The sequence below is a fragment of the Labrus bergylta genome, chromosome 17, assembly GCF_963930695.1.
Source record: "Labrus bergylta chromosome 17, fLabBer1.1, whole genome shotgun sequence".
In the NCBI taxonomy this organism is placed as follows: domain Eukaryota; kingdom Metazoa; phylum Chordata; class Actinopteri; order Labriformes; family Labridae; genus Labrus; species Labrus bergylta.
In genome coordinates, this window is record NC_089211.1 from 10,870,653 (window position 1) to 10,884,443 (window position 13,791).

The following is a 13,791-nucleotide window of genomic DNA, read 5'->3' on the forward strand; positions in this document are numbered from 1 at the left end:
CACATACCTAATTAGTCAATGAATAATTGCTCAGCTAATGGGCACCTCAAGATACGATCTTGAATGCAACAGTCAACCCCTAAATTAATGGGCCTGTGTATTGTGAGCTGACACCGAATGAAGAGGCAGAGTGTGATTTTTGGATCCATGGTTTTATATTCTCATGACCTCACACATTTTAGACAAACACCCAATTTTACCCAGTTTGCAGACATGCAACTCTCTGGTTTGTGTTGCTTCTTACACATTTCCCTTTGACATACAGCCAGTTAAGTCACATTTTTATGGCATAAAGCACAGATATGTAATTCCAAAACAAAACATTTAATGCTCCCTTTGGAGCCATTTTTCTTGAGCTTTTCTTTAAAAGCAGAAACTGCCTTTGACTTTGATGTTAAATAAACTGAAAGTCACCATTGCCAATCATGCGACTGCCAGTCTAAGCTATGAAAATCAATAATGAAGTAAGAGCCTTTTCCTTCAAACAAATAATCACACATACTGTATTTATTACAATTCTGCCAGTTTCAGAACTTCAGTAGAGCCCTGCTGTTGCTTTGGGGTTTCCTCCAGTTCAGTGGGCTGTCCTCTGGGTTATTTTAACTTAAACATGCGCTCTGCAAACTCCAGAAACGGCCATAATTACAAGATGTGGTCATTCCTTTGAATGGCTCTGAGAAGCGAGAACCTTGATCTGTTACATGACTGGAAGGGGGCGAGATGCCTCGGTTAAAATGGGACGGCCACATGGAGTTGATTTGGGGTTTTCTACTTGGGGAGCCTGAGAGTCAGCCAGACAGCTTCTTACCCGCAGTAACAGTAAATCATGAATACAGCAGGAGCCAACACTGGAGAGGATCAAATGCCGCTGAAAAAAACCAAAAAAAAAAAAAAAACTGCATTCCCAGATACTTCGCTTACGTCTGTACACTGGATTAGAACGCTGTGTAACAAAAGCAGAAATGTGCATACTTATTATTTAGCTATGCATATGCATGGTTCAGTTTGGTAAATTTCACTCTGCACTGGTTCTGGTGTCGTAATTTGCTTTTCCCGTGTGTGTGTGTGTGTGTGTGTGTGTGTGGTAGTTTGATGCAGAACAAACCATGCACAGGTGGGAGGAGAGGCACAGGCAGGTGGGTGGTTCATTCAAATGAGGCAGCACAAAGACGGTTGTTGGCATTCCAGTTTTTGGAACTGGGTCACGTTGCACTGAGATTAGACGTCTCAGAAATGCATCTGTTTTGGGTGCAAGTCAATACATCTCCTATTTGGAAAAAAATTGTCAACGGGATTGATCTATGCTTGAAGCAAAACATTCAGAAAAAAACACCACAAAAAGTTTGAAATCTCTCTGAACTATCAAGTTAAATACTCCTCAATAAGCGTGCATTTGAAAGAAAAAATAAGGTTACAGCTGTAATGTTGGTAAATAACTTTGCATTTATCTGTTAAATTAAAATGACTGATTTGTTCAGTATCTGTTCTCCACAGCTGCTTTATGCTGTTTGAAAATCTTCTCCTTCAGCTCATTAAATCCCTGCAGTCATCTAAAGGCGGATAAATCTGCAGCCTCCAATTGGGGGGGGGGGGGGGGGGGGGGATTCTGCAGCAGAGTGCAGTGCCATTACACAAGTCAGTTTACTTTTGATTTAATCACATGCAAACGACAACAGGCTGCTAAAGATTTACCATACACATCTCTAACAACTCTCTTCCCGGCGATTTATGCAGCAGATGTATGATTACTGGGACTTATCAATTCTGTGCATCACCTCTTGTTGTTCCCCAAGAGGGTGTTTTAAGTTCTCTTTTTTGAAATGCAGTGCACTTGCATCACATCAAGAATAAGTTTATGGGACCTTTTTAAGAGGTGAGATGATGCAGCATCATTATGTCAGAAATACCTTTGGATTGATATTGTTATGCTGTACATGATGTATGCATTGGTTTTTTGTGTACAATTCTTTTACACAACCGGCCTGTCCCTTACCCAGAAGATTTTATTTGCTCAGTAGTAACCTACGGTTCCTTAGGCCTCAAGATGCAATTCTTCAATTAGAAGTTGAGAAACAATTGTGGCAAAAGGCATCTAAGACTTATTAAGATGTGTATTTATTCCTCCCATGAGTCATGACAATTCTCTTGACTCAAGTTCTGCAGTCATTGTGTCAAACTTTATCTGTAAATCGATGTGTTTGTCATTGTCTGAAGGAGTCGTGCTGAAGGCTCGCAGCTGTTACACATCAGTCCCACAACACCACGCTACAGTGGCAGCCAATGAGGTGTCAGGGCTCTGGAGACCCTTGTTGAATGTCTGTCTGAGGAAATCGTAAACTCCTCACTAATGCTGACAGTCTTCTCAGAAACTTGCACGTCTCTGGAGAACTTGCACACTTGACAAGGCTGAGGTGACAGATTGGATGGGAGCAGACTGAGGGACCGGTTTTCCCCGCCTTCCTGGGAAGCTGAGAATGTGCATTATATCACACACTGAACATTTGCTCACTGTCATTTTTTGATGAGAAATATCCTCTCTGCGATGTTCAAGTCATCTCCCATATGACATTGTTCCTGAAATAATCTCCTTGCCCTGAATATGGGTCCCGTGATGGGTTTCTACAGACAGAAGGTCACACAGCTTGAAGGAAGTGGGACAGTTGTGCTAAATGTATCCTGGTGATCTAGGCTGAGAGTCTTACAACATGTTGAAATGGCAAGTAGCTTTTAGAGTGTCATTCTGGTGTGATGCAAACCTTATCACCCACTTAGCAAATGTAAACACTGAAATGATAAATGGTAAATGAACTACAGTGGTTTTTTAGTCCTCTGAACACTCAGAGCGCTCCTACATCACCCATTCACACACACGTTCAATCACTGATGGCAGATGATGCTATGTAAAGTGTCCATCATTACGAACTAATCCCATTCATACACATTCACACACTGCTGGCTATGCCACCGGGACCAATTTGGGCTTCAGTCTTTTGCCCAAGGACACTTTGACATGTGAACAGCAGGCGCTGGATCGAACCGCCAACCTTCTGATTGAGATTCCACCAACTACCACCGAGCCACAGCTGCCTCATCAAAAGTCATTTTAACAAAGAGATTTAGAAAAAGTTAAAGTATGGGCTTTCCAAACCCTTACTCACCCAATAGGCTGCATAAAATTCCCAATCAAAAGTGTATTTAAATGCTGTCATAACTACAAAGGGCTCTTAATTATGAAAAAAAAAGCCAACTGACTAAGGTCATATGAGTGTGTCCTTTCCTTAGCAACGCATAATAGCAAAGTCATAATAAATGACTTGAAAAAAGCTTCATTTGCAAAATAACACTTTTTTTCTTAGTCACCTGGCCTCTTTAATATTTTTTTATCCAATGGTCATTAAAATCCCTTGAAAGCAGGAGAAGCCAGTTGTGCTGGTAGAAAGAAACCCTTCTACTTTAAATAGCGATCTAAAAGAAAAAGGGAACGAGGCTGAGGGGGGGAAGGACTGAATATAATGCAAGAGAAATGTACACAAATTCCTGGCCAACACGTTGAGCCTGCTAATGAGGGTGGTGGTACTATTGGCAGGCAAACCTGCTGAATGAGAAACAGGGCTTGGAAATGGAATGATTTCCCAATTATACTATTCAGAACAAAAACTGAATTATTCAAATGAACATTTTTCCATCCTGATTAACTTAAAGTTCCTGAACCATTGTTGGGCGGAGGGTGGAGGATTAATGGTCCTTGAAGGAAATGAGGTTGGATTCAAACAACAGAGTGAGTGGAGCATGTTTGAAGTCTGGGATTTTGCTCTTTGAGTCATTGTTATGGTTCCCCTAAGAACACCAGTGCACTTAAATTATGGGTCTAATTAACGAACATAGCATGTGTATCATGAGGCCTATTTAAATTTTCTTTCTAGCAACCTTGCAGTTTTGAACTCAAACAAAAAAAAACAAAGGGATTCTAAATTGCATTATACATTGCATCATAGATTATTGATTGCAATCTTTACAAAAAAAGATTTTGATTTTGATATACTTTGATATACAGGGTTGGCTGTGGCTCAGTTGGTAGCGTCGTCACCTCTCAACTGGAAGATCAAGGGTTCAATCCCCAGCTGAGCAACATGTCCGATGTGTCCTTCAGCAAGACACTTAACCCTGCATTGCTCCCGCTGCTTCAGTGGTGGTGTATGAATGGATTAGTGTTGTACTTACTCTCTGATGTACATCACTTTGGATAAAAGCATCTGCTGAGTGAATTGTAACTTCATTAATCCCCGAGGGGAAATTCTGGTTTTACACTGTTATTTTAAAGACATGCTTCTCATGCTTTATTAAGGAAAAAGTTTTTTTTATCGGGACTGTAAAGATGACTTCAATATGATTGCTCATTGTTCAACAGTAACACAATGAAATCTGAAGTAATGCTTGAATGTGGCTTAGATTACTGACAACCTCTAAAGCAGTGGTTCTCAACTGGTCCAGCCTCAGGACCCACCACCCACTCCTTTATAAGAAATCTCGACACAAATTTAGGATATTTTTCAACCAATCAGAAGTGTTTTTTAGACTTTTTGACACTTTTATTTCCCAGGCACCCTTTTGCGACCCACTGAAAAAGACTCTAAGACCCACTGTTGGGTCCTGACCCACCAGTTGAGAACTACTACAACAATACGACTACATTTGTTGTTATCATATTGACTTGAGGGCTGTTGATACTTTAATTGCTGATAAGATGGACCGATCATTTATTATCAAGGATAACATGAAAATGTAAGCAGGAATACAAGAGTGACTAAGCTTGTTCTTTCCTCCTATTTCTGAAAAGAATTGTTTGTTCTGTCTTCTTGATACAATTTGAAAACCTAATAAGAACTTGTCATTTTGATTTCTATCAGTGAGGGAGAGTGAGCGGCGGAGGTTTGAGAGCAGATGGGGGGGTGGGGGGGGGGGGCGCCTATATCGCTCCAGAGGAACTGACGCCAGATGGTGGTGTCATTGAAGAAATGAAACAGGAAAATGAGAGTGAGAAATTGACTGGCAGGGTGTGGTTGGTGCTTTCATGCAGGTGCGCACACACACACACACACACACACACACACACACACACACACACACACACACACACACACACACACACACACACACACACACACACACACACACACACACAGAATCTAGAGGGTTAAGGATCATTGGTCTTGTTTCTTTAATGAAAAAATTCCACCGGTGGCTGAATACACAGTAATTTAAGGTAATTTATTACCTGCTAATCTTGCTCTGGCTCGCTTTTCAAAAGAGAAGCTCTGAATGTTCAGGTGAATCGTTCCTTTGGGAAGCTGCGCTGCTCTGTTCCAGTGGAGAAAATACTCCTCACGAGGAACATAATACGGCGAGCAGAAAACATAAAGCATATTATGTTTTAGTTGTTATGACTCGGTTCCCTCAAGTGCTGAAATTGCAAATCTGCGCCATGGAGCCATATATCAAATGGGATAGAGGGAAAAGATATAAAACAAAAGCCTCTGATGTGTGGTGTAGTTACTTAAGGGCTCGTTTTGTGTTTCGTTTGAAGACACACACCGTATGTGAGATCTACAGTCTTAACCAAATGCCAAGTGATGGAGCTTCATGGCACTGCAGTATGAGGGGACTCGGGAGGAACCATGGTAGGAATCAGAGGGATGTTTTGTGGTTACATATTTGTTGTGTTCCTTGAGTGCAAAGCCATCATTGCAACACACACACACACACACACACACACACACACACACACACACACACACACACACACACACACACACACACAACTATCCACAATGTAGAAAGACTGATGAGTACAATCATGTCATATCTGGACTTGATGGTGAATAATGTGGTGAAGAATGATGCGTTCTGTCGCTGCCTGCTGCTCCAGCGATAAGATATCAGTCATTGGCCAACAAACAGAACTGGAACCATCGACACAGATTCTTTCCCTCTATCTTTCATGATGAACTAGGCTCTAGTCAAATGGCCTTGATAAATGGTCTTTGCTACCTGAGCTCAAACAAGAGAATGCTTTTACAATGAACAAAGCAGGAAAGCTCACTTTCTCAGGTGATTGAGAACAGTGGAGTCTAAATACATTTTTACCCTGTAATCAGGCATTTTCCCTTCCAAATCAGTGCTACGTTAAGCTCTACTTCAAAAATGCCACTCCTCTCTTACAGGGATTTTTCACCATATGCTATATCGACATTTTTCCAACTCATGTCTTATTTGAAGAGTTATGACCATGACTTTCACATTTACTCCCTTCTCCCCCTGTTCTCCTGAGCCAGTGCGTCACATGTGACATCCTTTCAGAATGCATTGGAACTTCAGATGCAACCTACAAAGACATCCATGCATATTTTTTGGGGGGGGACTAAAGAAAGAGTCTGTATTCCACCTATTTCTTGGCCACCAACAAAAATTGAAATATAAGACATTTCTTGGACCTACAGGCAATAAAAGGACACTTCCACCTGCTTACGTAAGAAGTGGTCAAGCCTGGTGACTGCAGTGAAAACCATGAACTTGAAAGAGCACTTTCATGTCTTTGTGGTTCAGAGGCACAGGAAGTTTCTACATTGTGCCGTTCAGGGTAAACCTTGAGGGTACTGACAGTAACTTTTCAGACTTTTTTAAAGTGTGCAGAGACAGTTAGCTATGTGGGAATACAAGGTTTCTTCTACCTTGAAAAACCTCCTCATCAAACCGCAGCACACCATGGCTTACGGTGTATGTTGCAACAGAATCCTCCACAAAAGGGTGAAAGGAGCAGAATGAAAAAGCATTCTCTGAGTCTACAAAGGGACGGCACAGATGTTGAAAAGTGGTTTAAGAAGTTTCCATTCTTTAGATTTATTTTCTTAGGTGAAAACTTGCTCTTATATGATAGAAGTAACAATTCTTTTGCAGCCATCTAAAAAAAAAAGTCTTGAGAAGTTTTGAGAATTTTCATTTTTGTATTACACATCAAACATCCACTCAGACCCCCGGGTACAAACGCTTCAAGGAATCCATCGATAAGTTGAGCTGTTCGTCATCTGACACCACTCCTGGTGGATATGCATCTCAACATGTACAGGAAAATGAGTAAAAACTAAATGAAAGTGCAGTGAATGGCCACACAATAATACAAAATTCACAATTTCGCATTTTGTCTGTTTGGCTGGTATAGAGACATTGATAAGAGATTTAGATTACACTGCGTAATGCCTCTTTGGGGCAGCACGCGCACTCACACAAACATCTGTGATTGTGTCTCTTGTTGGTGGAAACTAGGCATGAAACAATTCTCAATAAAATATTGAACCGTTTGGTACGGCATCCACGGTTCAATACTGATTTGCGAATTGCGGTTTTAACGGTTTGCCGTTTAACTAGTTTCCGCACATTGTATTTCTCTCTAAATTGGCTCTGTCTGTGTGTGCCTGTGTGTGCCTGTGAGTCAGCACGCAGGGATGAGGATACCCCGTCGCCAAGTGAGTTAATAGCCAATCACCACGCGCTAAAGTTTGGTGACACTGACAACAACATTACTTTTGGCACAGCAAGCAGTGAGGAGCAGCCAGGCCCGGAGTGGCTAATCAGAAGAACCGGGACAATTCCTGGTGGGCCGGGCTGCCTGAAGGGCCGGTACAGTTTATAGATCATACAGGCTGCAGTCATTGCTCAAGTAGCGTAGACCAGTTTCTGATAGTGTGGAGCGAGCCTGGAAAACATGTACTGCGCAGTGTTTCCCACTCATCCAGGTATATTAACGGCCGCAAACGCCCTTTTTTCAAAAGCCTTTCTCCCTCATTATCTCAAAAACATGCATTAAAAGATAACTGTGGGTCTGTGAAAGTGAGAGGGAGAGAGAGCTATACGGGTGAGCGAGAGTCGGGGAACATGCAATTGCGCATATAAGTGGACGAGCAAACAAAAAGTGAAATTGATCATCTGCTCTACAGTTTACGTGTTAACCAGTGAAGTATGTGAACTACATGGCAGGCTGCTGTCTGTTAACTAACTGATGTCTTTCAACATCAACTGTGTGCTCCTCTGTGTGTGCGCATCACCCTCACTGCTCTTATTAAAAACTCTAAACTGGTCATAAACCACGTCTGAACCTTCAGTGTGAGGTTTGATGTCTTTTGAAGTGTTCTTAAATCGTTTGAGCTGCTGTTGATACTCAAAATATTTACAATACTGAACATTACAAGAATAAGAGAGGAGCGATAATCGTAACTAAAAGAGAAATATGACAGTATGCCACCAATGCACTTTTTTGCTGACATTCATTGAGCTAATTGTTGTTTACTTCATGTTCAAATCGAATCTGACTTTGCAATAGGCTGAAAGGAGAGCACCTGAATTTGTTTTTACTTCAAAGTAAAATAAATAGTTTTAAAATGAAAAAAAGTAGCTCTCTTTCTTAATGCCTTGCTGTTCTGTAAAATTTGCCTGAAACACTTAACACTGGAAACATTTTAACGGCCCGGCCTGTCAGAACCGAACCAAACCGTGACCAAAAAACCGAGGTACGTATTGAACCGTGGGCTGACTGTATTGTTGCATCCCGAGTGGAAACAGCCTCGAGTTTGACACCAGTGTCAAACGCAGGAAATCATGGAATGATTAACTAGATTGCTAACATTTTTTAACACTGAAGAATGGAAAAAATAAAAACAAGAAGACATTCAGACTCATTCACTCGAGAACTTTCTTGAGATTTATCTGAAGTTGTTCCAAGGAACATTTCTAAGAAGATTCACCAACCGTGTTCTTAAAGAAACTGAATAGTTAGCAGCTGTGTTCTCTCCTTGTATTGTAAGTTAAAAGCGTGTTCTAGTTATTCCCAATTAGCATAGGTAACCGCCCACTAATGCCCATAAAAAGGGCATGAGTGCAGAGCCCTGCAGACACAAAAACACGAGCTGGTAGCACACAATCAGATTTTGGAGATGCCTAAACGAGGGCTGATGATCGGAGCCAGCGGAGCACGAGACTCCTAACAGAAAATAAACTTTAGCCGTTCTGAATCGGAGGTAGTGCTGCAGGAGGTCAGCAGCAGACAAGCTGTTTTATTCAGCAGTGTGAGTAATGGTTACACAGGGACACACAAAAAGACACATGGGATGCAATAAACGTAAATAATGGATGTGAACTGAAGTGTTATGTTATTTATTTTAAAAGACCACTCTGATTTATATGAGCACTCAAATGTGCGTAAGAATGCTTCTGAGTGTTGGTAACTTCTGTTCTTACCTAAGAACAAATCCAACATGAGAAAACATTAGTATATCCCTCATCCTTTTTTACCTCATTAGCTTTCTACATGTATTCTGTCCTTTTCTGTGTTTTTAATACCTTGCCGCAAAACTAATCGCCCTTAGGGCACAAATAAAGTTGACGTTGAAGTTGAATCCCAGATTCTTAAGAACGGTCGGTGAATGAGGCCTCATGAGTTTTGGATTCATTATTATGTTTTTCCTGTAAAAAGTCTCAAGTCTGCAACAAAATCAAGGCTGAATTAGAAAGCTCCCAAAGAAGAGACGATGGGACGTCTACAGAATGCGACATGCCAAAGATATTAAGGATACAGTTAATAACACCTTTTGTTTAATGCTTAATGCTTCTGACACAAAGACGATACCTTGCCGGTCGCCCAAATATCTTCATGGCTGCAAGTATAATTTCTGCCCATATTTTCTATTGTTATGGTTTTTTTTTTTTTCTTAAAATCTGTATGATTGCCATCCTCGATCAATGAGTGTAGAAACTCCCCTCGCTCTTTGAGCCTGATAACATGCAGCACCTGACACAGCACTGCAGGTGATCAGAGAGGGGTAGGGTGAGCCAATTATAAGTTCTGTATATAAATTTGATAACAAAGCACATTTAATACATCATTTGGCTTTAAATCAATAGATATTATACATTTGTTCATGTATTTCAATGTTTGTGATGTTTGCTGTTTTTGTTTCTTGTCTGTCTGCCTGTGTGGAGCGGCACACTCGCTCACTCGTATCGTCTGAATAAGCTCTCTCTCTCTCTCTCTCTTTCTCTCTGTCTCTCTCTCTCTCTCTCTCTCTCTCTCTCTCTCTTTCTCTCTCTCTCTCTCAGATGTTGTTTTTCAGTTGTTAAGAGAATAATCAACTAAAACTCCAAAGTCTAGTGGAACATCTAGTTATTCTGCTCTGTCTGAATGGATGATCGAACGTCTTTCATTTCTTTGATTATGTTTAAAAACCTCTCTGAAACATCTCAACGTGTGCACAACTACAAAGCGTCTATACCAGCTTTGAATTGTTCCCCTCCGCAGGATGTATCATGAACAAGTTCAGACAACTATAGCAAACAAGAAAAGCGATCACGCACATCGTTCCACTACATCAACGTATCCCATAAAAAAAGATGTAAACGTTTTTTAGAAGCTGATGATTTTAATTGTGCACAGGTTTTAAAGAGTACTGCAGCACCCTCAGCACTTACAACAATTTAAAGACATCAAATCGAATAGCTAATCTAAAAAACAGACACAAAGAGTTACAAAGAAGTAATGATAAAAAAAAAAAAACATCAGTACCACAATCGGCTCAATTATCATTTTGAACATCGGTGTCAGCTCTGATTTTAACAATCAGTGCATCTCTATGTGGCTCCATTTAAGACAATGTAGTGATGATGTCAGCTTGTCAGCCAAAGAGGTAGAGTAGATTGTTCGAAACCAGAATATTCTGTGACAAGAGGCTCAACAACATGGTACACAAGCTTTTATTATATGAACTGAGTAACCTCCACTGAGAGGCATCTTTAGAGCGTTCAACAAACATGGACGTTTTTTGTGGAAGTCTGTGTCCATCACTGTGGTGCCATGTACTGTATTCCAGGTATCACAACAAGAATAATGGTCGTTGGAGTGGCTGTGTGGAGGCTGCAGCTGGACCACTTTGGGCTGAAAGTATCATACAGCTCCATCTAGGAATGCAGGGAAGCTTGAGCATTATTTTCTCTGCCGTGATGAATGGAGAGAAAACGCTGAGGCTTCACCTCAGGTTTGATTTCTTTTCTTCCACCGGCTGAGACCACTGTGTCTGTAGAGAAGTTGTGGTTCGGACAATTTTAGAGAAATTGTTGAGTAACTCGAACTTTATTCGAAGTGAAAATGTTGTAGTGGAATAAATATCATTAAAAAAAGGCCCACATTGTCCAATTATTCTGGCAAACAGACTGAAAAGTCAAATTGGAAATTGAACAAAACAAGATGTTTGTGTAGAATGGTGGGTGATGGGGAGGGGAGGGGGGGGTTATAGTCTGATGATCCAAGGCTTTGTTTGTGGCTGAAGTTACACAGCAAGGAGAAGTGTGTGTCGTGATGGAAACCCTGTCAGTGTGGCCAAACTGACCTTTTGGATAACCAGAAAAAATGAATTCCGAGCTGAGGTGCAATAAAGCATGTCCTGATGTCAGCATGGTTGGCATTCGCCTCGGCTAAAGGTCCAGGTACTTCACACACTGACAGAAACAACACAAATCGAAACATACAGAGACTACGCCGCTTCTTCTAAAATAAAAAAAGGTCTTAGATGATGTAAATTTGGGACAAATCTAGGTTTCCTACACACACTCTTAAACCGACAGATTAAAAAAAAAAAAAGACGCTCCACAAAATCTCACAACTGAAGCCTCTTTTGTGTTCGATGTGTGAAGAATGTAGAGTCAAATAATGCAAGGAACATCTCACCAAGGTGGAAGAAAAAGTTGAAGCAAAAAAAAAAAAAAAAAAAAAAGAGTAAAGAAATAGCTGCCTTTATTTCTAGTTATTAAGAAAAACGTAATCCCTGAGCACAGCTTTGCGAAGAGTTTGAGTGCTGGAAAACAGCGAGACAGAAGTTGGGATGAGTCGTAATAAAAAGTGATGTCGCCCCGAGGAGTGGAATTGTGGGAAATGTCGCTTCAATGAGGATGAAATTACTGTGACAATAATCAGCTTTTACAAGCAAACAACTCAAAATTCCCCCCTTAGGAAATTTTGAATATTCACATTTTTTTTTAAAACAGCATCTAGTTTGATTTCCTTTTATATTTCCACATGAAAGGAAAAAATGACACATGTGCACAACAAAACATCAGTTCATTTACAACTTATGTTTGTGCAGGTGCCTTATCCTCAGTGCTGACTTTATATGGATCATTGGTTGATGATGTTTGGTATCGTTCATTACTTATGCAGAATTTCACTTCAATAGAACTCAAGAGCAACACACAGCGTGATGCTAGTTACCTTGGGGTGATTGGTTACAAGTGAATCGCACTAGAACATAAATACATAATTGCATAGTCTGAAGTGGAGCTTAGATTTCTGGTCAAATCTATTTGTTTATGCACCTGATCAATACTTCTGCTCCATCACAGCCCTTTGGGATCCTCAGTTGTAAGCACAACAATTGTATTTACTTGGTCTTTCAGAGTCATGAACAGAAACATCTGATAAAATAACCTACATCATAATCTCGTGGGTTTAGTCCACAGTCAATTGTGCCAATACAGGATAAAGCAGCAACACAGTGAAGAGGGTCGATACAACGCCAAGGCAAATCCCTTCACATACATTTATTTATTAGCCCAAAGGTAACTTGGCCAGTATATTGATTATTCTACATTATAATTACGAATGTGTCTGGTTCCTGGGCAGGTGAAGTTTATTTGCAGACTTTTTTTTTTTTTCATCATGCAGCGTGAACCGTCACTCAGTCTCGTGCACTGGGGCTGCAGCGGTGTTAAAATTCAGAGCAAGTATGCGGACAAGACAAGCACTTGGACTCTTTCCTGGACGTGAATGAGTGGCCGGAAAAGAGGGAGAAAACGTCACCCCACGGTCCCACTGTGGGGCATGATTAAAGCTTGCTTTAGCAAAACTTTTAACCCCCCCAACTCCCCCCGCCCCCTTTTTTTCATGTATACTATAAAATAAAACTTACCACCCCTGTGTCCAGCTGCTCGGTCGTCTGAGATGGAGCCGCTCCGGTCAGAGGTAAAAGCCACAATATCTGCACCAGCAGCAGCATCTCCGGGGAAATATTCCTCATCCACTTGTGAAGAACCAAAAAATTCATGATGCCCCTATGACAGGCTGGTCCTGCAGGGCTCAGACACCGACCCCGACAGCAGCATCCACGGGATAAAAGACACGCCGACACTCTTGGATAAAAAAAAAAAAAAATGCCCGAATTATTTTACCTCACTGTTGAGCGCAAACACATAAAACACATTAAAAAACCGGTGCTTAAGATCATCAGAGCACTTTAAGAGCCGCAGAACTGCACTTGTAGCCGAACTTACGCCGAAGTGGTTATACTCAGAGGAAAACCGGCGTGTTTCTGTCTTAAATCAAGTCCATCAGAGATGATATCCCTGGATCACCACGCGCGAGCTCCCCTCTCCGGTGTTGCGTCTCGAGCGCTGGAGAATGAAAGCAGCTGCGTGCGGTTGTGTCGCGAGCAGCAGGGACCAACGTCAAGTAACCCAAACTGAGACATGAAGACTTCCGGACACTGTCTCCAAAATAAAACCCTCACTCTAGTAGGATGGAAGAAGTGACTTTTTGTGATTTGTTTACACTGAATTGAAGGCAAATAGCCTACTTAAAATGTGGGTGAGAAAATGGTTAATTGCAATTTCAGAGCGATTGTATGTAATTAAAAATATTCATACCAAAAGTATGAGCCTTAAGTCTATCTACGACTTTTGGCTGTTTCATGTCACTCT

The 13,791-nt window shown here is 41.1% G+C and overlaps 1 protein-coding gene across 2 annotated transcripts in view; it reads right to left on the reverse strand.

The window, feature by feature from the left end:
- Nucleotides 1–13,507, reverse strand: part of LOC109991878 (matrix metalloproteinase-17) — a 92,775-nt gene extending 79,268 nt beyond the window's left edge. Inside the window, exons 1-2 of one of the 2 annotated variants that reach the window (XM_065965842.1) lie at nt 13,366–13,496; nt 13,005–13,224 (exon numbers count right to left, since the gene is read on the reverse strand). In XM_065965842.1, coding sequence (XP_065821914.1) covers nt 13,005–13,139 — 135 coding nt within the window. In that variant the 5' untranslated portion in view covers nt 13,140–13,224; nt 13,366–13,496. Of the gene's footprint in view, nt 1–13,004 lie in introns of both variants that reach the window. The other variant, XM_065965841.1, reaches the window with a different exon arrangement.
- Between the last annotated feature and the right edge of the window lie 284 nt (nt 13,508–13,791).